This window comes from Erythrolamprus reginae, chromosome 2 (assembly GCF_031021105.1).
Source record: "Erythrolamprus reginae isolate rEryReg1 chromosome 2, rEryReg1.hap1, whole genome shotgun sequence".
In the NCBI taxonomy this organism is placed as follows: domain Eukaryota; kingdom Metazoa; phylum Chordata; class Lepidosauria; order Squamata; family Dipsadidae; genus Erythrolamprus; species Erythrolamprus reginae.
Window position 1 is genome coordinate 46053424 of NC_091951.1, and position 26501 is coordinate 46079924.

The 26501-nt window shown below is 39.5% G+C and overlaps 1 protein-coding gene across 2 annotated transcripts in view; it reads right to left on the minus strand.

Moving 5' to 3' along the window:
• The window catches only part of ARIH2 (ariadne RBR E3 ubiquitin protein ligase 2), a 45322-nt gene extending 25356 nt beyond the window's left edge, over positions 1-19966 (minus strand). Inside the window, exons 1-3 of one of the 2 annotated variants that reach the window (XM_070738093.1) lie at positions 19816-19966; positions 11879-12225; positions 1743-1810 (exon numbers count right to left, since the gene is read on the minus strand). In XM_070738093.1, the coding sequence (XP_070594194.1) occupies positions 1743-1810; positions 11879-12124 (314 nt within the window). In that variant the 5' untranslated portion in view covers positions 12125-12225; positions 19816-19966. Of the gene's footprint in view, positions 1-1742; positions 1811-11878; positions 12226-19636 lie in introns of both variants that reach the window. The other variant, XM_070738094.1, reaches the window with a different exon arrangement.
• Between the last annotated feature and the right edge of the window lie 6535 nt (positions 19967-26501).

Sequence of the window (26501 nt, forward strand, 5' to 3'; positions counted from 1 at the left end):
CAAAGTAACGGTGTTTTAAGAGATGGTGAAGAATTGTCAAGCAAAATGCTGTGCAACAAAGGTGGTAATCTTCTTTTCAGATGAGATCATACTCAGTGTTTTATGGCTACAGTCCAAAAATGGGTACAGAAGACAGGGACATAGTTAAAACAGCAGTTCTGTTAAAGGCAAGTTGTGAGTCAGGGACACAGGCGCATTTTTTGAGTTTATGCCATTCTAAATATTTTTCAATGCTCAAGTTTCTAATTCCAATCTTAAATGATTAGTAATACTATTCTCAAACCCAGCTTGCTATAAAATGCAATTGTGCGATTTGCTACCCAATTCTGATGGCTGATGAAGAGAGAGCTTCACATAATAAACTCAAGATGGTAGAACGTGTAGCCATAGATGTTACATTTCCCCACTACATAGGGTCAGATGACTTTAATGCCTTTAGTTATAAAGACAGTAGAGATAGCCTTGCTTACTGACCACTAATTCAGCGATTGTTCAAAGTTGCAACAGCGCTCAAACAGATGGTTTATGACAGGTCCTCAAAACTGCAGTTGTTGCAGTATCCCTGAAAGCACCTGATTACAATTTGGATGTTTGGCAACTTGCATGCATTAGAATAGAATAGAATTACAGAGTTGGAAATTACCCTGGAGGTCTTCTAGCCCAGCCACCTGCTTAAACAGGAAAACCTAGACCAGAGTTATCAAACTCAAGGCCCAGGGACCAGATCTGGCCTGCAGGGTGCTTAGATCTGGCTCATGGGGCTGCCCTGGAAACAGTGAACGACTAGCCCGCATTGCCTCTGCCAGCGAAAACGAAGCTTGTGAGGTCCGCAGGTAGATCTCCCAAGCACCATTTTTTGTTGCCAGAGGGTTGCAGGAGGCCGTCGCAATGGAAAATTGAGCTCAAAAATGAAGCACTACCATGTTCCATTTTCACTGGCAGAAGGTTGCAGGAAGCTGTTGCAGCCGAAATGGAGCTGGGGAGCCCGTTTTTGTTGGCAGAGTGCTTGGGCTACCTCAGGCGCCCAGACACGAGTGACGTTGAGCTGGCCATGCCCACCCTGTCCTCCCAAGGTCAAACACAACTCTGATGCGGCCCTCAATGAAATCAAGATTGATGCGCCTGTCCTAGACCATTTCAGACAAATGGTTATCCATCATATTTTACAATGGCCACAGTGCCTTGCAGTCACATGATTGTCATTTGCGACCTTCACAGCCAGCTTCCAACAAGCAAAGTCAAGGGGGAAATTGGCATGAAGTTGCAATTTGCAGTCACATAACGTGCTTGATTTACCTATCATGATTCGCATTATGACCGCAGCTGGAACTGATGCCATTAAGTTGGCATGGTCATATTTTACTTTATCACTAAGAAACAAAATTCCCTATTTGAATTATGGTCAGTGAAGACTACCTATACTTAAATTGAATTAATTGTTTTCAAAAATGTACAAATAAGGCAATAAAATAAAGACTGTCATTATTCTCACTCATTTAATTTATTGGAATAACCACTTTACAGATTTCAACATGTCAACCATACAAGAAGTCCATAAAGTTCGGAGAACAAACAGAGAGGGGTATTTTACCATGTTCTGACTCAAATATACGGTGGGGTTTTTAAATATTTTTTTACAAGAGTCTAATAAGAGAAACAATATTTTGTGTCTGCTTTCATAGTAAAGCACCAAAGGAGATTTGCACATACAATCTCTGCCAATTGATCATGTGTTTACTTACCTTTCTAAAATTTCTGAGATTTGCCAATGGAAGCTAACTAATACAAGTTTAGCCACTGCATGAGATACCTAAGGGGAGAAAGAAAAAAAAAACAAGTGGATTGATGAATAGTAGAATTACAAAACATGCGAGCCCTGGAACTACATTTATGCTTCATAATTTCACCAATGTTTTGTGGAAAGTTGAGGGTTCCTTTACATTTATTGTTTTCCTATTATGCACAGTGCTTTTCAATTTGATATCATTAATACAAGAGTGTGCATAGTTCATTCCAACTTCAAAAATTCAGCACTAAAAGGAAGTCCAAAATCTGCATTGTACAAAGTTGTAGAGCACATGAATATTGTTCTTTGTTTTCCTGTTTAGGATTTACTATAGAATTAAGCAGCAGGTGTCTCACCCTAATCAGTATATTTGGACTTCAGTTCTTTTTTGACCTACCCAGCTGGAATAAAAATAAAGAAGGATGGAAGTTCCACTGAGTAACATTTGTGCTGTCCTGTGCTTTGAACCTTTTATCTATTAATAACTGGGAGAGAAGATTTACCAGTCTTTGCTAGCTCAGTCAAACTGCAACACAATCTAGCTGTTCATGGACAGCATTCATAGTAAGCAATATAACAGAGCTGGGAGGGACCTTGTAGATCTTCTAGTCCAACCTCCTGCTCAGGAAGGAAATCTTATACAGTATCATATTTCAGACAATTGGTTGTCCAATTTCTTCTTAAAAATCTTTCAGCGTTGGAGCATTCACAACTTCTGGAGGCAAGTTGTTTCACTGATTAAGAGCCAGTTAATTCACTGATTAAGAACCACTGATTAAGAGCCAGGTGCTTTTTCAAGAACCGTGACCTAAATGACTGAGAATCCCCTATCATGTCACAGACATTAAGGGGAAATTGTTCCTCTAATTAAGGGCACCTTGTTCCACTGATTAAGACAATGTAGTTTTGCTTGGCTTATAACAAAGTATGGAATGTGATCGTTGTGTTTTGTAAATCATGACTTATGGCTCAGTGCATGTCAAACTGGAAATTGTGGATTTTGTATGGTTAAGCAACTCCAATCTGTTCCCATTCAGAGCAAATATATTTAGCATATGAAGAATAGCTCCTTCATAAATGCCCAGTATCTAGCACAGTGTCATTCTCCCCACCACACACATTATTGTTCATTATGTCGTCTCTTTGACTTCAATTGTATTCTGAGTACTTATTACTGTGGAATAGAGTTACTGTAATGCCAAAAATCTATAGTAAACACAAAATGCAAAACAGATATCCACAAAATGCAAAATGTTCAAAAATGACACGACTGAATACCAAGACATAGGATACAATAAACTAGAAGAAGAACTGGGTAAAGAACTGAGTACAGAATTACTGTACCTGATCGCTAGAAAGAACTATTAGCTATCTAGTAACTTGGTCACCTTTAAGGGAACTGCTAATAATTTGTGTTTCTCAAAATCTAGGGAAATTGTACTTAAGTAGCAGAATAAAGGGGGAAATACTGTATCAGAAATTATGTTTTATGATTAATATCAGAGGTTTTAAAAAAATAATTACACTATCAAATCGTACCTATATGAAATTGAAAATGTGTTTAGTCTATACAATATCTGGAACACATATGCCATGAAAGGACAGCATTTGTCACTCCAAAATCACATTCAAACAAGCATTTTGTCCTCTGATCTGCAGTGGAAAGTTTAATGAGTACCAAGCAGACCTGTAATTCTTCAGGGTCTACCACTGAGGTTTCTCCTTTATCCCTACACTCTTCTGAATTTTAAAAAAGGTTTCCAGAAAAGCTTCCGAAAAATTGTGCATGCAGAAGAATACAAACTGAAGCAATTCATGTATTTCATAGTCTGATCAGAAATTAAGGTGGCCTCTGCTAAATCTTGATTAATGTAGTTTATTTTTTCTTTATGTACACTGAGAGCATATGCAACAAAGGGGAAGAGCCTTCTCTGTGGCGGCCCCGGCCCTCTGGAACCAACTCCCCCCAGAAATTAGAATTGCCCCCACCCTCCTTGCCTTTCGTAAGCTACTTAAAACCCACCTCTGCCGCCAGGCATGGGGGAATTGAGATACTCTTTCCCCCTAGGCCTTTCCAGTTTTATGCATGGTATGTCTGTATGTATGTTTGGTTTTTATATTAATGGGTTTTAAATCGTTTTTAGTATTGGATTATTATTGTACGCTGTCTTATTATTGCTGTGAGCCTGAGCCACCCCGAGTCTCCGGAGAGGGGCAGCATACAAATCCAATAAATAGATAGATAGATAGATAGATAGATAGATAGATAGATAGATAGATAGATAGATAGATAGATTCTTTGTGTGTCCAATTGCACTTGGCCAATAAAGAATTCTCTTCTCCTCTCTCTCTTTCTCTCCTCTCATTTGGCAAATGGTTTGCAAAACCGATTAACAAAAACACTTAAGAACTGATATCATCTTGATTTATAGCCAGGTGGTAGTAAATGGTGATTGGATGATTGCCTTCATCTCAAAACCTGATATTTCCATTCCCACCCCTCAAGCCTGATGTCCCTAACAAATGTGGTAAGGATCCACTAAGCTTAATTGCAAAATAGAGAATCTATGCCGCTCTTTTCCTCGCTACTTAAACAGTTTTATGTATTGCTTTTTCTGCTCAATTCCAAAGCTGTTTTTAAAGATTACAGCAATTATAGTGCATCATAAAAAAGAAGCAACTTAAAACATGCAGTATCTGAAAATTTTCAATGAAATTAACATCTAATATTTGGAGAAGATGGATTAAACAAGGGGGGAAAATATGAAGGTGGATTTTAAAAGAGGCTAAGAGGGTGACCTCATTCCCAAATAACTAAAAGATCACAGTAAGAGAAGCTTGGTGGTAATAAATACCACAGATCAGGAAAAGTGATACGGAGGATAGGAAGTTCTAAGTAAAAAGGAAGCCAACAGACATTCTCAAGATTGGAAATCTGCCTAAAAAATATGAGAACAAAGGCCTGCCTTTAAAGCAGTGCTTCTCAAATAGTGGAGAGGGTCGCATTGGGTTGTGTGTAGTGATGACAGCAGGGTGCGTGACCCCGGGGAATGTGCTTTTTTTGCCACAGGGAATAGGGATTTTTTGCACCAAAAAATAGCACACAGCACCGAGCAGGAAATATTAAGGGCAGATAACAAACCCTTAAGAGACATCATGGGAAAATATTTAACAGGGATGAAAAGAAAGGAGGAGAGAGACGGAGGTAATAAAACAAACAAAAGTCTCCCAAAAGCTAAGAGGAGGAAATATGACGAAGCGTATGTAGCGCTTGGCTTCACTGTGATTACGGTGGGAGACAAGGAAAGACCAGTATGTTTACTGTGTCTAAAAATGTTGGCAATGGACAGCATGAAGCCAAATAAATTAAGGCATCACTTAAACACATTACACCCCTCAATTACGCTGATAAGCCCCTTGAGTTTTTTCAGCAAAAATGTGCCGAATATTGCAAACAATCACTTCTTCCTGGGGGGGGGGGGGGGGGTTTATCAGAAAATAATTGAGAAGCACTGCCTTAAAGAAGTATTTGGAAATAAAAATGTCAAAATGCTAAAAAAAACTGACACACGATTAGACAATCACTAACATTGATTTAAATACTGTATATAAAAATGGGAAAGTAAAACACGTTTGTTGGATAACAGTGAAGTTAAAAGCCCCAAAATTGAAAAAAGGCTGCAGAAAAAACTGTATTGTTTGTGTCTGCTTTTCCTGCAATAGATATAAGGAAGATGTTGGTGGGTTTCTTGCACATTTCTGAAGGATTAATAAGATCAGGATGTTGACTTGGTCATCGCAAGACTTTAATTTTCTCCTGTTTTAACCACTGTTTAATTGTATAATTTGTGTGTTTTGTATCACTGTCTTGATGTATAACCTACTTTCTCTTGAGCCTTCCACTGATGCTGTGTAAAATGTGTGGTGGCGTTTGTTCTTAAAATTGGCTACTTGCTTTTCCTAAAAACTAGTTCCATTTCTACTAGACAAATTCAGAGAGCATTTAACCATTGAAGAAGCTAGAAATGATTTTGCAAATGAGCAAAATAATCACGACTTATCTAGTCAATTCCTGGTTTGCAACTGATTAAAACCTTGACACAAGTCAAGAATAAACTAGAAAATAAGCGATGTATCCCAAAATACACGTATTAGATAATCAGTAATCCATGCTTGTATTTATATACTCTAAATTTGCATTTCTCCAAGAGCAGCAGTTTTAAAGTTGGTGGGCAGATTGCCTTACACCTGGAGTAAACTTTGTGAATGATGTACTATATAAATGTAGCCTCCAAATTAAAATCAGGATAATTGAAAAAAAAAAATTAACCAAAAAGGTTTAATAAAAATATAGGCAGGAAAGAACTTTTCCGGATCAAATCAAGCCCTAGTACTGTGATGCATGCCACCTGTGCCACGGAGCCATATCAGAGAGCATACGAGGCACGGCCCTATGTCAGCTGGCCAGCTGATTTTCAGCCTTCTTTTTGGCCATTTTCACTGTACCCAGGCTTCAGGGAAGCCACCTGAAAGATGGGGATGGCGAAAAATGGCCCAAGCAGAAGTTTGTTACTGAACTTCAGTTTGTCCGTTTTTTGCGATCCCCATTCTCAGGAGTCAGTTGTAAGGCCTATACATGTATTGCTAAATTAACATTTTCTTTGACTTTGCAAACATCTTTTCCAGGTAATAGGGGGGAAAAACAGCAAACAGCATGCCAAAATGATTCTCTAATTGCTTAAACTTCCTCAGACTGAATTTCCTTTGGTTTTCACAAGACATTTATCACCCTCCTTCCTGCTGAGGTGAGCATATTAATAACTCAATGATGGACAAGAACAACTTTGAAACTGTCTTGTAGAGAATATCAACTGTCCCAAAACAGCAGGGAGAACTGGTAAACAGAGACACCACTGCTGATAGGCAAATAAACCAAGAGTAGCAACATGAATCCTGAGAGGAAAATTATCACAGCACTTAAGCCAACATCAGAGTACATTCAGGAACCTACCCTTTCCAGAAAGCAAGTGACAAGCATGTGCACTTAGGGAATCACACATCTTAATTATTTCTTGCTTAATTTTCCAACATTTTGGTGAAGCAGAATTGCATTTAGTCTATTTAATTTAATGATACTTTAGATTCAGATAAAATAATTAGAGCTGTAAAAAAAGTATTTTCTACAAAACGGCGATAAGAAATTCAGTTATTTGGTGTATTTAAATGTTCGTGGCAAGTCATTACAATTTGTCAGTCTCTTTCCCGTAGAGCATGATAAGCATGATAAACAAGCAGGATTCAAAATAATTTCATAGGAAGCCAGACATAAAAAGGAATACAGTGGTACCTCTACCTAAGAACGCTTCTACTTAAGAATTTTTTAATAGAAAAATGGCTGAGAGAAATAACTCAATTAGATATTAAGAAAGCACCAGAATTTTTTCTATTGGGCATATCAAATTATAAATATAAAAAAGATATATATTATTTAATAGTTCATATATTAGTAGCAGCTAGAATAGTTTTCGCACAAAAATGGAAAGATAGTGAGATTCCAAAAGGAACAGATATTCTTAAGAAGATTTTAGACTGTGCCGAATTAGATATGATGACGAGACGGTTAAATAATCAAGAAGAATCAGAATTTTATGATATCTGGCAGAAAGTATATATTTGGTGGGAAACAAGGAATAAGAGATAAGCGTGTTGCTATATTATTTTGCATATTTGAATTTAGTATTAGAATTGTATAAGATGGTAATTATTAGTATAAATATCAATCTCTTTCATCTCTTTTTTTCCCTTTTTTCCTCTTTGTTTTTTCATAAAAAATTTTTCTTTTTCATATATATCTTTATAAATTTTGATACAGACTTAGATTTATATTAAGATTGATATTTTTATTCTATATGACAATATGTATTTTACAGATAAACTTTTTACTTTCATATGAAGACTTCTATTTTGAGTGGAGCGACTGTAGCTCCATTAAATGTTATATGTTTTGTTTGTTGTGTTTGCTACTTTGAAAAAACCAATAAAATATATTTTTTTTAAAAAAGAATTTTTCTAGATAAGAACTGGGTGTTCAACATTATTTTTGCCTCTTCTTAAGAACCATTTTCTACTTAAGAACCCGAGCCTGGAAAAAATTCCCAGGAAATATGAGAGTGGCACGAAGACCCGGCCAGTTTCCTGCCATTCCCCCTGGGTTTCTTTCTCTGGCACAGTGCATGCGCCAGGTGTATGGGAGGCGCATGCTTCTTCATGCCGCCTCAGAGTCCCTCTTTTTTTAAAAAAAAAGCCTTAAATTTTGGATGTTTTTGATTTCCCCTCACCTCACCTTCTTCCTTTGGTAGCGACTGTCCTCCTCCTCTTCTTCCTCCTCCTCTTCCCACCCAAATTCCAAGCTTTTATTTCTTTCCTAATGGGTTTGCATGCATTATTTGCTTTTACATTGATTCCTTTGGGAAAAATTGCTTCTACTTACAAACTTTTCTACTTAAGAACCAGGCTACGGAATGAATTAAGTTCTTAAGTAGAGGTACCACTGTATTTCCTTAAAGCAGCTTCCTCTTTTGTTATTTTAGAACAGTGTTTCCCAACCTTTTTTGAGCCGCGGCACATTATTCACATTTTCAAAATCCTGGGGAACACTGTCTCTCTGTCTCTGTCTCTGTCTCTCTTTCTCTTTCTCTGTCTCTCTTTCTCTCTCTCTTGCTAGCTCTCTTTCTTTCTCTCTCTTTCTCTTTCTCTGTCTCTCTCTGCCTCTCTTGCTATGTCTCTCTTGCTCTCTCTCTCTCTCTGCCTCTCTTGCTATGTCTCTCTTGCTCTCTCTCTCTTTCTCTCTCTTCCTTTCTTATCTGCGGAGGCCGGCGAAGGTTTTTCTTATTTTAAATGTTCCGGGTGGCAGGGGGATGCGGAGACCGCACGCACACACCCCCGACATTCCAAATCCTGCCTCAACTGTGAGAAGAAAAAAGCGCTCGGTGAAGGGACTGCATGCAAGAGGGGCCGGGCGGGCGTTAGAAGCCCGATGAGGAGGACGAGAAGCCGCTGCAGCCACCCCCAATCCCCCCCCTTCCCTGGGTACCTTCCCAAGGCCCCTGGAAAAAGGCAGGAGGTAGCAACGAGGCGCGAGGACAAGCAGGCAGCTTGGCGGAGGGGAAGCGCTGACGGGCTCTCCTCCTTCCCCACCCCCGCGCTTCTCTCCCGCCCTGGCTTTTGCTTCGCCCGCAGATTTCCCCGCAGTTCAAAAGGAGGCAAGAGGTGGCCTGGACGAAATTGCGGGGAAATCATGGGGCGAAGCAAAAGCCAGGGCGGGAGAGAAGCGCGGGGGTGGGGAAGGAGGAGAGCCTGTCAGAGCTTCCCCTCCGCCAAGAGGTTATTGCCGCCGCCTCTGCCTCCACTCAGGGAGCCATCGTGGTTGAGCTGAGCGAGAGGAAAAGGCGCGGTGACCACGGTGGCTCCCTGAGTGGAGGCAGAAGCGGTGGCAATAACCTCTGTGCTTTCTACGGCAGCGTGGCTGAGCTGGACGGAGGGAAGCGGCAGCTCCCACTCGAGGAACCCACGGCAACGGGCAACGGCTTGGTGGGAGGTGACGGCGGGAGACACAGGCGGTGGGAGGAGAGGGAACCAGGAAGCGACTGTGAAGCCCAAGACCATCCACAGGACGACACTCAGGCAGGGGCGCCGGCAGTCCAAATCAATTAAATATGAAGGGTTATAAGAAGGGAAGAAAATGTTACCAATTTACCAGATTATTGCTAGCTGAAGAGGGCAATTGTAACATTTTAATAAGGAAAACCATTGGTAGGAAGCAATAGAAAAAGGGGATCTTTATTTGTTGCAGAATTTTTTAGGGGAAAGAAAAGATCAGAATACGGCAAGGAAGGGAAAATCAGAATTACGTTTGAACATAATCTTTCAGTGAACAACACTGTAAAATGACCAAGGCGTTTCTGATGTTACTTTAACCTTTCCACTCACAAAGCTAAATTCTCTTTTCCTTAACCTTAAAATCTGTCTTAAAAGGGCCTCAATCTTATACAGTACAGCAATTTTGGGGGGATAGATGAATCATCGCACCCTCCTTACTCTATGACAAAGCTTCCCAGACAACAAAACTACTGGATACGGCCCATGCTCTTTTATCTGGAACAATAAAGGACAACAATCGTATTTTAATAATCAAATTCTATGCAGGAAGATAAGTAAATAGATGAACAATAAATCTACCTACATAAACATAGAGATATAGATATATGACATAGATAAGATATATATTGCAATATACTGTATATTGCATGTGTATTGCACAGATACATAGAGTCCGCGGAGAGGGGCGGCATACAAATCTAAATAAAAATAATAAAATAAAAAATAAATAAAAATGTACAGGGGGTGGACACCCCATCCCCACCCTAGCTTAGTTTTTAGCTGTGCACCAGGGGTGAAATGCTCCTGGTTAGCTTGTGCCTGTCGGTCATGGGACAGTCGGTTGCAAAGGCAATGTGAGGCTCCGCCCACCTGCCCAGACATTGCCATTTGGGTTCTTTACCCTCTGCGCATGCACAGAATACTTGGTGCATATGCAGCAGGTAAAAGAACCCAAATACTGGCGTCCAGGTGAGTAGGCGAAACCTCACGCTACCTTCACAACTGGCTCTCCAACGACCGACAGGTACGAGCAAACTGGGAGCATTTCAGCCCTGCTGTGCACCCTGGAATGGGTGGGGTCTTAATTAGGGCTGATTTTGGGGCGTAGGGCTTATATGAGGAGCATGTATACAAATCAAGCTAGGACTTACTTTCTGAGTAGGTTGTATTTTCAGGGAACACAGTACAGTGGTACCTCATCTTACGAACATAATTCGTTCCGTGACGAGGTTTGTAAGTAGAAAAGTTTGTAAGATGAAACAATGTTTCCCATAGGAATCAATGTAAAAGCGAATAACGCGTGCAAATCCTTCAGGAAAATCCCAAACTTTAGAAGGGAGGCGAACGGAAGGCAGGGAGGAGCAGCGAAAGGGGGAGGATGGAGGAAGCAAGGCTAGCGGTAAGGGTGCGTGGGAAGGAAGAAAGGCAAGGGGGGCGCCCGTCCCTTTTATTTTTTCAAACACACCCTTTCATTGCGTCTGCAAGCACTCCGTTCTCCTTGCTTTCTTAATGCAAACTCTTTCGCTCTCTCCAAGCAGCCCCTCCCTTTTCTTTCTTCAAAACACACCCTTTCATTGCCTATGCAAGCACTCCATTCTCCTTGCTTCCTTCACACAAACCTTGGCAACAGAACTCTGGAGGCGGGGCATCCCAGCAGCGGTGGGTTGGGTTCGTAAGGTGAAAATAGTTTGTTAGAAGAGGCAAAAAAATCTTAAATACCAGGTTCATATCTCAAAAAGTTCGTTAGAAGAGGTGTTCGTTATATACAATAAAAATACCGACTAAAATCAAAACACACGCTCTGTCTGAGTTTAATCCAACCGATATCTATCGACAACCTACTAACAACATAACTCACAAGTATCTTTAATACACAAACTTAATAAATATAACCAAAACTAAGTTGTCAAAATATATACGCCTGCTATCTAGCAGGTACCCCCCCCTTACCCCATCTAAAACTTCTACTATATCATCTATCTCTTAACACATATATCAAAGCACTACTTTATCTTTAAATTAACATATTTCAAAGATATGAGATTAAGTAATTACGAATATTGAATACAATGTAAATATCTATAAATGCTTGAAATGAATATACATCAATTTATACATGTTATTATGTAAAAAGATCTCTTGTTTTGCACCCCTCTTATTCTTTTTGTATTCCCATTCCCCTTCCCCATTCTTAATAAATTAATAAAGTATTTTTTTAAAAAAAAAAAGAAGAAGAGGCGTTCATAAGACGAGGTAGTTAAGAGATTAATTTTACCAACACCCCTTTTGGTAAAAACAATGATTCTAGATCTGTGGCAATGCTGGTTAATTGTCACTTACAATTTGGATGGCCAACTAAGTGATTCACATTCAACTTGTTTGTTCTGCGGCTCTAAAAGGGCCCTTTCGTCCAAATATTGCAGATCCCCTTACCTTTAACGCAGAAGCCAAGCGGACCATGTGCTCGTTCAGGGTACTCTCTGACTCCTTGTAAGACAGACAGGTAAACAGATATTCCTCCGGATCAAAGGAATCAGCTCCTTGCTGTTCCACGTCATTTGCAACCCCTTCGTAGTAACCCTCAATGTCCCCAGGATCTTCATCTTCTTCCTCATCACAGTTTGGATCATAGTCCTCCTCGTTGCTGTCAGAACCTTGGCTGTTCATGTCCACAGACATCTTAACACTCCGCCAAACCACCGGGCAAGCGAACTATGACAGTTTCTGGTTTTACAAGACAGTACTATCGTTCTTTGGACTTCATCTGACTTTTCTGCCACCTAAATTTAAACATAGAGAAAAATGTTTGCAAGTTTGATTAACAAACAAAGAATCTAACAAAAATTCAATTTTTAAAAAATCAGTATTTACATCTAACACACATCATCATTCTTTTATATTAAAAACCCCCATTAGCTGCAGCTGTATTATTTCTACATCCAAACAAGGATCTTTAACCAAAGTCCTGCTCATTTACTAATGACCCTTTTAACAATGGTAATTTTTTTGTCTTTTGTAAAAATAAATTGTCCTTCCTCAATAAATCCATTACATAGTAAGTTACTGGAAATATTGGGGAAACAGTACTTACAGCACTGCTATAAAATGCATACTATAGTGTGATGCGGTGACTCAGTTCCTCATTCTCTGAATAATTTGGGCTGCTTTCTAATTATTAGGTAAGTATCCTGCTTCCCAGTAAAACCATAAAAACCATCAGGTCCAAAAGCATACATACACCATAAAATTCCTTAACTGAAACTATCAACACACAGTATATAAGGTGCTCACCTATATAAGCTGGTACTAGTTACACATGTAACAAGGAAAAGCTTTCTAAGAAGTTTCCAACAACTTGTTAGGAAACATATTATGGCTGGCCAGAAGGAAGGAGGCCTCTACTGGAAAGCCATAAGTCTTGGATGTCACATATCAGAATCTGATAGTAGCAATGTCCTTACAGTCCCCTTGGATAAGCTTCAAGGTAGAAAAGCATTCCTTCTAACATGTAAAACTTGAAGGATTAAGGTTGTCACTTCAAAAAGAGTTTAAAATATTTCTTTATGCAAGGAACTGTGTAATATGCATTTTTGCTATATCTCCTGAAAGAGGTTGATCACTCTATGCCAGACCAATTGAACTTTCCAAATTACTTAAAGGCAAGCTCAGAGTACTGTATCTATAGAACCGGTAGTAGGAATTTCCGCCTGTTCGCCGAACCAGCAGTGATGGCCAATTGGACATGCCCCAGAACCGGCTCTCTCGATGCTGCCATCTTAGTTTCTGCATCTGCACACACACAGAAACTGTTTTTTGCTTTTCCATATGTGCACGTCAGGAAGCAAACCGGCAGCGAGATAAAGCCCCCCCCACCTGTACTGTACGACTTAATGAACTGTACGACCCTGTACGACTTAATGAACTCAATCTGTATAGTCTGGAGGACAGAAGGGAAAGGGGGGGACATGATCGAAACATTTAAATATGTTAAAGGGTTAAATAAGGTTCAGGAGGGAAGTGTTTTTAATAGGAAAGTGAACACAAGAACAAGGGGGCACAATCTGAGGTTAGTTGGGGGAAAGATCAGAAGCAACGTGAGAAAATATTATTTGACTGAAAGAGTAGTAGATGCTTGGAATAAACTTCCAGCAGACATGGTTGGTAAATCCACAGTAACTGAATTTAAACATGCCTGGGATAAACATATATCCATCCTAAGATAAAATATAGGGAATAGTATAAGGGCAGACTAGATGGACCATGAGGTCTTTTTCTGCCGTCAATCTTCTATGTTTCTACTGTACCCTCAGTAATGTAAAATAGAAGTGATATAAACTGCAACTTCCTGTAAAAGACTGAAGTGGGTATGATAGCAATTTCGAACAAGGTATTTCTGCTACAAGATTGCCAAATAATAATCCAGAAGCACCGTGAGGCTGCAAAGCTCTCTCCCTAAAAGTAGACATCATGTCCAAGTGAAAGTATCTTTTACCAAGAACTGACCTTGTAGACAGAACTGCTTGTGTTATTCTAAGTAGTATGGCCTACCAACCAAAACAGGCAATCTGTACAGTTAATTAATTAGTAGTATCAATATTTTTCAAAATATCCCTCATAAATGTTTATTCATAAATTAATCCTAAAGCTATTGTATCCAGTCACAATTATAGATTACTGGGGGGGGGGGGACTATGAGGTGAATAGATAACTAAAACTTATGTCATCTATTCACTATGTGATTTGCCCTTTTACCCAATTCTATCTTATAAAAGGATTAGAACATAGTACATTTATTTTTTTAAATTTATTTAATATGATTAAATGTGTGCTAAACACATGTATGACTTTTGGTGGCCAGCAGTAAAAAAACCCAGTAAGAAACCAGGCAAAATTAAAACATAAAATAAAAAATAGTGAGAACAGCTGACATCCCAAATTAACTTAACCATAACAAAGAAACAGGCTCACTCACACTATGGCTATGCTGAAGGAAAATTATAATATTCTATACAATCAAAGACGAGTTGATCCCTCAGGGATGTTGATTTTACATTACCATATATAACTGTATGTGTGATGAGAAATGTAGTGAAGAACACCTCAGTGTATCAATATTATAGTCCTTCATTAAATAATTCAAGACTGTCACACAAAATACTTTATACCAACCACACTAGTATTCAACGGCTTAAAACCTTTCTTACTCTACATTTTCACTCATACAGGTTATCTCTTGTCTTCACATATGCAAAAGCTGTATGCAGTGATTTATACGGGGCCTGGAAATGAAGATTAAGCAATAACTCCAAGTAACAGGGAAAACAGCATAAAATTCACCTGTAATTTCCAAAGCATAAAATTCTGTTGCAAAAAATTAATATAAAACCAAACGATATTTTACATATTACATTAACTGAACATTACTTTCTCTCATGAGAGTGTGTATTCCTCTGAAACCATAAGCAGTTACTAAATTTTAATTTTGTTAATTATCACCGATTATGTATGATGGGCCCAGAATTCTCAACACAAAATCTAGGGATCTAGCGTGTTCACAGCTATCTTCTAAACAATATTTCCTAAATGATATTTTACTAAATTAAATTAATAAGTTGAAAAAAGCACAAGTTCATTCCATACTATTCAATAAAACCCAAATGCCTAAAATTATATTTAAATACAACCTATGAATCTAAAATAGGCTTGAGACAATTTAATAGGATAATAAAAAACAAAAACCCCAACCCCTAGTTCAGAATGGTCCAAAATATTTGGGCCAGGATTGCTTTTGTGAGCTTTCTTGTTGCAGTTTTCAATAATGGTAAAAAATAGTAATGGCATGACTATATAAATCACCGCAATTCAGTTTTTGAACACACATTAAATCTTGACCACAGGAAATCCCATTCTTCAATTTTGCATCTCTGCCAAGAAAAGCTAGCTCAAAGGCTGAATGTGGACAAATTTCATTAAAGCAATTTTTAGAGTCTGCTCCTCTCAAGAATACAAAAGATGTATGAAAAACCAGGGCCCAGACAATTATAAATAACACTGTGAATTTGTGTTGTTTTCTTCAAAATATTCCCTTACTCATTCCTATATACAGGATGTGGTATAGTCCATATAATTGCTTTTACCACAATCCAAGCATAATATCCAAACCCCTTAAAATTTGGGGAGGTAATTTAATAATAGTTTAACATACTTAAACTTTAACTTCCTACTACTACTTCAGAGGTGGGTTCCTCCTGGTTCAGACCCGTTCTATAGAACTGGTAGTAATTTGGCAGTTTGGGTCAATAGAACTGGCAGCGACCCAGGCCTGCCATGTCCTTCAGTCAGTTCTCCCGGAGGCACCATAGGTGCCACCATCTTTTTAGCTTCTGCACCTGTGCATCCTTTTTAAAGTACTGCACTTCAACACACACGCACGCACGCACCCCCCTGCAGCACGTCCCTGAATGAACTGGCAGCAAAGAAAACCAAAACCCAACACTTTACTACTTGGGTAGTAATAATATAATAATTATAATAACAATTATATTATTATATTAAAATAATATAGAGCCTAAAACACCCACCCTACTGGTCAACCCAACCAGGTTATATGCACGAATTCATGGTGGGTGCAAGTTTGGTGTATGGGCGTTTTTAAGTATATAGCACAATACCAAAATGCCATAGGTTGAGAATTTCATTGTAAATTACTATGAAATATTCTCAAAGAATCCTACTTTTCACATCTCAAACCAGGAGGCAATAGTTTATTGTGTTAATGGGTGAACATTGCAGTCAGGCGGTAGGGAAAGCAAGTAGAATGCTTGACTGCATAGCTAGAGGTATAACAAGCAGGAAGAGAGAGATTGTGATCCCACTGTATAGAGCGCTGGTGAGACCACATTTGGAATACTGTGTTCAGTTCTGGAGACCTCACCTACAAAAAGATATTGACAAAATTGAACGGGTCAAAAGACGGGCTACAAGAATGGTGGAAGGTCTTAAGCATAAAACTTATCAGGAAAGACTTAATGAACTCAATCTGTATAGTCTGGAGGACAGAAGGGAAAGGGGGGACATGATCGAAACATCTAAATATGTTAAAGGATCAAATAAGGTTCAGGAGGGAAGTGTTTTTAATAGGAAAGTGAACACAAGAACAAGGGGGCACAATCTGAGGTTAGTTGGGGGAAAGATCAGAAGCAACATGAGAAAATATTATTTCACTGAAAGAGTAGTAGATGCTTGGATCAAACTTCCAGCATACGAGGTTGGTAAATCCACAGTAACTGAATTTAAAGATGCCTGGGATAAACATATATCTATCCTAAGATAAAATACGGGGAGACTAGATGGACCATGAGATCTTTTTCTGCTGTCAATCTTCTATGTTTCTATGTGTTTATTTTCCTGTTTCCACTGCATCTCTTCGATCAAACTTTGAATTCCAAAGTTTAAAGAAATGGTTCCATCTTGAAACATGTCATATATGACTGATAAAAAGTATAATGGTACTCACTGAGATTTAATTGTATCTATATATTCACTGAATAAAATTCCCAGTGGTTTCCATAAAGAACATTCCAGTGCTGGCAGCTAGCCTTTTTTCTCTTAAAATATTATTCCAATCCAAAATTAATTAAAATCTCCAACTACAGTTTTCTAGACTTACTTGCAAACTCAAAAGATTTACAGAACAGATACCTAAAATAAAATCTAAATCATTTTTGGTTGAACCACAAAAATGCATTCGAAGCATTTAACATTCCCCATTACGAATTGCTAAATTATATAATACCAATTGGTATTCAAAATATCTTATTTAAATACATAGTTGGAAGATTTCTTAATGACCTCCACTATTGTCCTTGCAGCTTTTGAATGTCTATTAGTGCCTGCCAGGTTTTCTTTTAACTTTTATATTCAAACTATATTTTTAATCTATAAAATAAGGTAGCATCCTGCAAAGTGCTCTTCTTCATCATCATTCCTTACCCCAGATATATTTAAGCTGTTGATGAACCCAGGAAATACCGTGAAAGCTTATGAAATATTAATTTTTTTCATTTCAAGCATCACAAGATTCTTGCTTTTGCTGAGCGTTAGGGTAACATTGGACTTGGAAGTCTTGGAAGAATAGATGTACTTTCTGGTACACTATAGTACATTTAATCAGCATTTGCTTTGACTTTAAAATCTTTTTTATAATGTCTCACCATGCCGAAAAGAAAAGTGTAATTTTGTGTGCACAAATATTTACACAATGAAATCCCGTAGGATGCCCTAGGAGCCTTTCTTTGGCTGAAGAGCAACAGGAAATGCTGTTAATAATTAAATATCTTCACCTCTTCAGCTAGCACAAATTTGGACCAACTTCATTTAAAACTATAGTTGTGTAACCAAAAATTTCTACACTATAATAAATAATATAGTATTAAACAAAAAATGTTGTCCAGAAATGCTATATTTTGAAATAACTAAAGCCAAGACTAATTTAAAAATGCTCAGAGATTGAAACATTTCAACAAAATTAACCAATAGCCTGCTGCATTAAAATTAAAGAACTTTCAATTTTAATTGTAGCAGTTTTCACTATAAATCATCATCAGTTCACTACTCACACATTCTTTAAAGACTATTATAAAAGTAACATTCTTTAGTTGAATGGGATTTTCTATGGTCTAGGTTTAATCTGTGTTTAAAAACTGAATTGCAGTGGTTTATATAGTCATGCCATTACCATTTTTTACCATTATTGAAAACTGCAACAAGAAAGCTCATAAAAGCAATCCTGGCCCAAATTTTTTGGACCACTCTGTTTCTGTTATTTACCATGTCAAAGTTCACCAGGAAGAAGAAAATTTCTTGTTAGACTCCTCCACTGTCCCCCACCATTGTGCAGAAATATGAATAAAAGTTAAGAACACCCTTGGCTCTGCACGTTCATATTAATTTAATTCATTCACCCTTACATTTATTATCTAGTCTACACTGATGCAGCAGTTGCATTTGTACATTATTTTAAAGCAGGTCACACTGATATATTCCAGTAACCAAATTTTGTAGTAGTAGACAAAGGCAATTTAAAGAATGATAGGGTCATTTTTTTTACTCTTATTTAGTTTACATTGTTTTCAATGTTTAAATTGTTTTAAAATATCATCCGACAACAATAGAAGCGATGGAATCTTTCCTGGGTAAAGAGAAAAATAACTGCATGATTATTATTATTTTTAAAATACTCTGCTATATATCCCACAACTGGTTTTTATTTTAATTCTCCCACCATCACCCCCTCCCCAATATCCTTTTTTTTTTTAATCCAAAAGCTCCCTGCAAGGTCTGTTTAATTCGAATTACTGTTGAGAATCATAAGGTTATACTGTACTATCTTATTGTTGTAAGCCACCCAGTCCTTCGGGATTGGGCGGCATACAAATTTATTTAATAAAATTGCTGCCAGGACCTGTATACTGCACAAGTCAAAAAGAGGGCTGTGAAAATATTTACTGACCCCTCCTATCCTGGACACAAGTTGTTTCAACTCCTACTCTCAAAACGTCGGTACAGAGCACTGTCCGCCAAGACAACTAGACACAAGAACATTTTCCCCCGAACACCATCACTCTGTTAAACAAATAATTCCCTCAACACTGTCAAACTTTTTACTAAGTCTGCACTTCTATTTCTACTAGTTTTTTCTCATCATTCCTATCATCCTTTTCCTCCCACTTAGGACTGTATGACTGTAACTTGTTGCTTGTATCCTAAGATTTTTATTAATATCGATTTTTTCCTCATTGCTTATTTGACCCCTGTGACAATCATTAAGTGTTGTACCTCATGATTCTTGACAAAGAGCATATGCACCAGACACAATTCCTTGTGTGTCCAATTACACTTAGCCAATAAAGAATTCTATTCTATAATTAATAAATAAATAATAAATAAATAATAAATAGCGATTCGTCCTAAACTCCCACCCCCCACCTAACCCCCACCAACCCGAATTCCTACCCAGCTTCCCCCCCCAACTCCTTTTTATTCTTCGGCCTCCAGGCAGGGAGGAATCAGGGCCGCCTCGGTCGGGCAATCAGGGCCGCCTGCCCTTCCACGAGAGCCTCAGGAAAAGCAGAGCCTCCCCCCTCTATCCCCCCCCCCCATGTAAACAACGCCCGGCTCCTCTGCGCTCACCCAAAGCGGAGAGAGAAGGCCGGACGGGACTAGACGTCGCTTTCCCAGAGAGGCAGCCTCGGCCACCAGACCGCCGACTCGACGGGTGTAACCCGGAATGAGGGGGAAAAATGACAGAGAGAGAGAGAAAGAAAGAAATAGGGAGAGAGAGAGAAAGAGAAGAAGAAGAAAAAAATCACCTTCCCCCAAGCTTCTCCATCTCTAGCCGGCCCACTATGGCTTGAGCACCGGAAGCTCCGGTTCCCCTGGCGGAGCGTCGCTTCCGCCGCTAGAAATGGCAGGAGGAGAAAAGAAGGCAAAGAAGCCCCAGAGCGTCGAAGGAGCCCTCCCGCGCGCGGTGGGGAGGAGGGCGGGGGAAGAAGCGCGCGCAAGAGTTTTTAAGAAGGGTTTGCAAAGGTCGGAGCATTTCACTCTTGGCCGGAGCGAAAAAGGGTGTCCGTTGGGCTGAACCACTGGACGTGGCGGGTGTAGGGCCAAGGGGTAGGCAAAGTTGGCTCTTGTATGACTTGTGGGACTTCGACTCCCAGGATTCCCGAGCCAATCATGCTGCCTCAGGAATTCTGGGAGTTGAAGTCCGCATTGTCATAGAAGAGCCAACTTTTGCCTAACGCGTACGCTGATCAACCCACCTATTTTTCATCAGCTTCAGAGCGACGGGCTTTATAAAAAAAAACCTTAATGGTGCTAAGGAATTAATAAAACGGAATGGGAGAAGGGTATTTGACAAGAATCCGGCCCTCAAGGGGTTGCTTTTCCTAAATTGTTTGGAAGCGTCGAGTCCTCCCCCAAAATTACAGGAATGGTAAAGTCTCAATATGGGGGCTTAACAGTCATGTGTCCGCATGGAAATGGTTTTAAGGCAAGCTTTGCTTTAAAACTCACGTTTGGCAGGGGTTCCTCCATGTAAGCTTAAACTGGCTGTTCCAACAGTTTGCTCAACGCACTGACCTTTTAAGCCAGAGGAAACATAACCAAGGGTCACTAACTTAGCTTGCAAGCATATTGGGAATAAAAACCTTGATTCATATACCCATCACCACCGCCATCATCCTCCATGTGTATTGGACTACGGGTACGTTTCCCAAAGTGTTAATCATCATATCCAAAGATACTCATATAAGTGCTCTTTCAGAGTGACAGTTCTTGGGAACATCAAGTAACCAAATAAAAAGTGGTACTGATACACTGAACTATAAACTAGTGTAGGAAGTTAGCATCCTCTCCTAGGAAAATGAAATATTCTACAAATTATTAAAAAGGCAGAATATTATATTTTCCCTAAAGGAGAAACAATAGCAATAGCATTTAGACTTATATACCACTTCACAGTGCTGTACAGCCCCTTCTAAGCAGTTTACAGAGAGCATATTGCCCCCCAACAATCTGGGTCTTCATTTTACTGACCTTGGAAGGATGGAAGGCTGAGTCAATCTTGAGCCTACTGAGATTCAATCTGCCAAACTGGCAGCCGATGATCAGCAGAAGCTTGCAGTACTCCACTCTAACCACTGTGCCACCCAGCTTTAGCTCCCCCCAACACAGATATATTTTGGTACCAACTTACGTACAAGACAAAGGCTGGGCTAGCTTTTCTATAGTACAAAAGACATGGCCTTCAGGACATTAGCTCTCAATCAAGATCCAAACCAGGACAAAGCCATTAAGCCATAATAAGAATTGTCCAAAGCCCCTTCATTACATCAGTAATGAGTATCTCCTCTATAACCTTCATCATGTATTTACTATGTGTATATTGATATATACTCACTAAAACCCTCATTGTGTATTGGACTAAATAAATAAATAAATAAAATAAAAATAAAGATACAACCAAGCTTGGGACAACTTACAAAGTTACCCATGCATGGCCCAATAGGAGTCTGACAACCAATCATAATACAAGCTCAAATTCAAATCTCTCTCTCTCTCTCATGCAATTTCATTTCATATGATCCAATTTCAGCCAATGGAATTTATGATCCATGATCTGTGTATGGTGATCAGTCAATCAACTGGGCCATGCAAATCCAGAGAATGAGATTGAGTAAATAATGGTTACATGAACTGTAACTACACTATGTGAACTCGCCAATTGTGTTCTGCGAACTCAGTGAATGTGATTTCTAAAGTATGGCTTATGTTGAATGCATTCCATAGACTGAGTTGTGTTTATTCAATCATTTCGGGGGACACAACTGTAGCCATTCAAATGTGTAAATTTGAAATCTTAAATCCCAGTTGCTGGCACTGTGGCACTCCGAGCAAGGAGAACACAGCTGCCTCCCTAGCTAGGATCAGCAGAAGTCGGGGCATCGCTTAGATGAAGGAGATTCCTTCAAAGACATTCCTTGAAATAGTTCAAGGACAAGGGAGCAGTAAATAACTTCTACATTTTTATTTAGAAGCCTGTGTAAATGGTGCTCAATAGTACACATACCAGAGCTGTGCAAAACATTTGAATGAGAATCTTATCCGTGAACAAGAATGAAAACACACACACACCCTCTTCAAAGCAATGGGACAACCATCTCCTTCATAAGTCCAAGCATGGCTATTTTGACAACCTTCTAGTTCTAGGACAGCATTGGGAGAAATATCCATCTGGATTTAGTTCCAAGTGGGGAGAAAGACACTGGAAACATGGAGGATGATTGGAAAGATGGTTTAACAGTTTAAGCAGAACCACCAAGCACGTGTGATTCTGGGTTAGCTGACCACATGGAGTGGAGTTATTTATACCTTCTCTTGGGCCATGCCCTTGAGCTTCCTGTTCCTGTGGCAAAGGCATGTATTCTATTGGCTGCGGTCAGATTCCCATGGGGCCATGTGGAGTCTTGTTTCTTTGAATCAAGTTTGGTTGAACCTTGGGCTGATACAATGTCCCTCAGGTGATTTTGTAATGCATTGAGCCCTGTTGCTAGATAATCCTATTATAGCATTTAGCATTTAGACTTATATACTGCTTCACAGTGCTTTACAGCCCTCTCTTAAGCAGTTTACAGAGAGTAAGCATATTGCCACCAACAATCTGGGTCTTCATTTTACCGACCATGGAAGGATGGAAGGCTGAGTCAACCTTGAGCCTGGTGAGATTCAATCTGCCAAACTACTGGCAGCTGATTTTATTTTTTTTATTTATTTGATTTTTTTTATGCCGCCCTTCTCCTTAGACTCAGGGCGACTTACAACATGTTAGCAATAGCACTTTTTAACACAGCCAGCCTATTGCCCCCACAATCCGGGTCCTCATTTTACCCACCTCGGAAGGATGGAAGGCTGAGTCAACCTTGAGCCGGTGAATGATATTTGAACTGCTGAACTTCAGATCTACAGTCAGCTTCAGTGGCCTTCAGTTCAGCACTCTACCTGCTGCGCCACCTCGACTCTATGTTCAGCAGAAGTAGCTTGCAGTGCTGTACTTTAACCAATGCACCACCGAGACTCTAGAGGCTTATGTCCTAGAGGGTCATGTCTTAACCCCATTATCTTGAAGCTGAAGCAGTGAAGGGCCGCACTTACCTTTCCCTACCGGATCGGTCCTGGAGGCGTGCGCACCCCTGCATGAGATTTTGCTTCCGCGCATTTGCAGAAGCTAAGAAATCGGCAAAATCGAGGATGTTCGCATGTGTGAGATTTTGGTGGTTTTCGCCTATTTCTTTGCTTTCATGCATGCACGAAAGTAAAATCTTGTGTGTGAGAGCACAGGAGCACGTGTGAAAGGCGATCCCAGGCAAACCGGGAGCAGCCCAATACTGAGTTGAAGGTGTTTTGTTTTTCAGATAAGCTGGCCCAGTCCTTCTGAATCGGGCACCAAATATCTGCTGGGGCAGGGAGTTTAGGCTCTGAATTTATTTTATTTTATTTTATTTTATTTTATTTTATTTTATTTTATTTTATTTTATTTTATTATTTTATTTTATTATTTTATTTTATTATTTTATTTTATTATTTTATTTTATTTTATTTTATTTTATTTTATTTATCTGCCTTTGTAATATTTCCTAAAGTACAGTGGTACCTCTACTTAAGAACTTAATTTGTTCCGTGACCAGGTTCTTAAGTAAAAAAGTCCTTAAGTAGAAGCAATTTTCCCCATAGGAATCAATGTAAAAACAAATAATGCGTGCAAACCCATTAGGAAAGAAATAAAAGCTCGCAATTTGGGTGGGAGGAGGAGGAAGAAGAAGGGGAGGAGGACAGTCGCTGCCGAAGGAAGAAGGTGAGGTGAGGTGAATAAAAAAAAATCCAAAACTTTAAGGCTTAAAAAAAAGAGGGACTGTGAGGCGGCGCCCAGATATAAAACAAATTAGAATGACGTGAGAGAATCCTTACTGGAAGACACCCAAGGCCAGGCCACTGGAACACTCATGGTCAGACTATAATGCGGTAAGATAAGAACGTGGCCCAGGGGTGAAACTACCAGAGGACAAGATAAGATAGCTATGACTATGGAGAGAATTGTCATGCTGACCCTTTAGAGCAGTGAAGGCAAACCTTTTTCTTCTTGCATGCAAAAAATGAGACCGTGTGTGGGTGCTAGCCACAACCCCTCCCTTGGGCCATTTTTCTCTGAAGCCTCCAGAGTGCGAAAAACAACCCAGCAGGCAAAGCAGAAGTTTGGAAAAACTGATTTCCTGTTTGCCTATTGGGCCATTTTTTAAACTTCGGAAACTTCAGGGGAAACCTCCTGAAGCCTGGGGAGGGCGAAAAGGGCTTTCTCCAAGGCCAAAAATCAGCTGGCCAATGTGTGCATGCACACTGGAGCTGACCTAGGGCAACAAGATCATATGCTGCAACGTCCTGCCTGTCGACGTCTACTTCAGCTTCCACCACAACAACACAAGAGCACACAACAGATTTAAACTTAATATTAACCACTCCAAACGTGACTGTGAAAAAATATGACTTCAGTAACAGAGTTGTCGAAGCATGGAACTCATTACCAGACTCCGTAGTGTCATTCCCAAACCCCCAACACTTTACCCTTAGATTATCTACGGTTGACCTCTCCAGATTCCTAAGAAGTCAGTAAGGGGCGAGTACAAGTGCACTAGAGTGCCTTCCGTCCCCTGTCCTATTGCTCTCCTATATCTCCTACACCTTTCTTCTATTCCTATATCTCTTCTTCCATTCTTTCATTGATATGTTCTATTACTATGCCTTTTTTTCTATTATTTCTTAGATATATTTTACTATGAGTATCTCCTCTATAACCTTCATCATGTATTTTACTATGTGTATATAGATATATACCTACTAAAACCCTCATTGTGTATTGGACAAAATAAATAAATAAATAAATAAATAAATAAATAAATATTCAATTCACCTGTTAAAACAGCTAACCTACTAATACAGCTTGCCATTAGGTGGCAAAAGAGTTCTCGCTTTATCATTCTTTCCAAGGGGAACAAATGCCATGTACTATTCTAGATTTAATCCTTAAAGCAGATTGGACGCAATCAGCAGCTGTTGTTTCGTTTGAAATGCAGAGCCAATTCATGTCAGCGCAACTACTTCATATATTGTATTTCTATCTCCCTGGCACAGATACTAACATACTTCGAATGCCATCTAAGAGAGTATACTGTTCGTATTGTTTAGCGTTACCAGATTCCTTGCCGCAACCATGCAAATTCCACCTTGAAAATAATAAAAACAGTAAACGTACAAACTTGCTTATTTTGTGCAAATTGATCTTTATGTACCAATAAAGAATATTTGCAGAAATGAAAGGGTCCTTGGTGCTCTTTAAGCTTGTAGCTAATGTGCTGATGATATTACCTATTTGTCTCATCCATACATCACTATTTGGACCGGGAGTCACTGCTCACAGTCACTCATGCCCTCATCACCTCGAGATTCGACTACTGTAATGCTCTCTACATGGGGCTACCTTTGAAAAGTGTTCGGAAACTTCAGATCGTGCAGAATGCAGCTGCGAGAGCTATCATGGGCTTCCCCAGGTATGCCCATGTTACACCAACACTCCGCAGTCTGCATTGGTTGCGGATCAATTTCCGGTCACAATTCAAAGTGTTGGTCATGACCTATAAAGCCCTTCATGGCACCGGACCAGGGTATCTACGAGACCGCCTTCTGCCGCACGAATCCCAGCGACCGGTTAGGTCCCACAGAGTTGGTCTCCTCCGGGTCCCGTCAACTAAACAATATCATTTGGCGGGACCCAGGGGAAGAGCCTTCTCTGTGGCGGCCCCGGCCCTCTGGAATCAACTCCCCCCGGAGATTAGAATTGCTCCCACCCTCCTTGTCTTCCGTAAACTACTTAAGACCCACCTATACCGCCAGGCATGGGGGATTTGAGACACCTTTCCCCCAGGCTTATTATAATTTATGTTTGGTATGTAAGTGCTGTTTGGTTTTTAATTATGATAGGGTTTTTAGGTTTTTTTAATATTAGATTTGTGCCTGTATAATACTGTTTTTATCATGTTGTGAGCCGCCCCAAGTCTTCGGAGAGGGGCGGCATACAAATCTAATAAATTATTATTATTATTATTATTATTAAGAGCCTTCTCTGTGGCGGCTCCGACCCTCTGGAATCAGCTCCTTCCAGAGATTAGAACTGCCACCACCCTCCTTGCCTTTCGTGAACTCCTTAAAACCCACCTCTGCCATCAAGCGTGGGGGAACTGAAACATCTCCCCCTGCCTATATAGTTTTTTGTATATGATGACTGTATGTATGTTTTTATATATTGGGGTTTCTTGTTTTTTAGACTTTTTAAAATGTATGATTGTTATTTTAGATTCCAACTATTAGATTTGTTATTATATATTGTTTTTATCATTGCTGTAAGCCGCCCCCAGCCTAAGGAGAGGAGCGGCATACAAATCTAATAAAT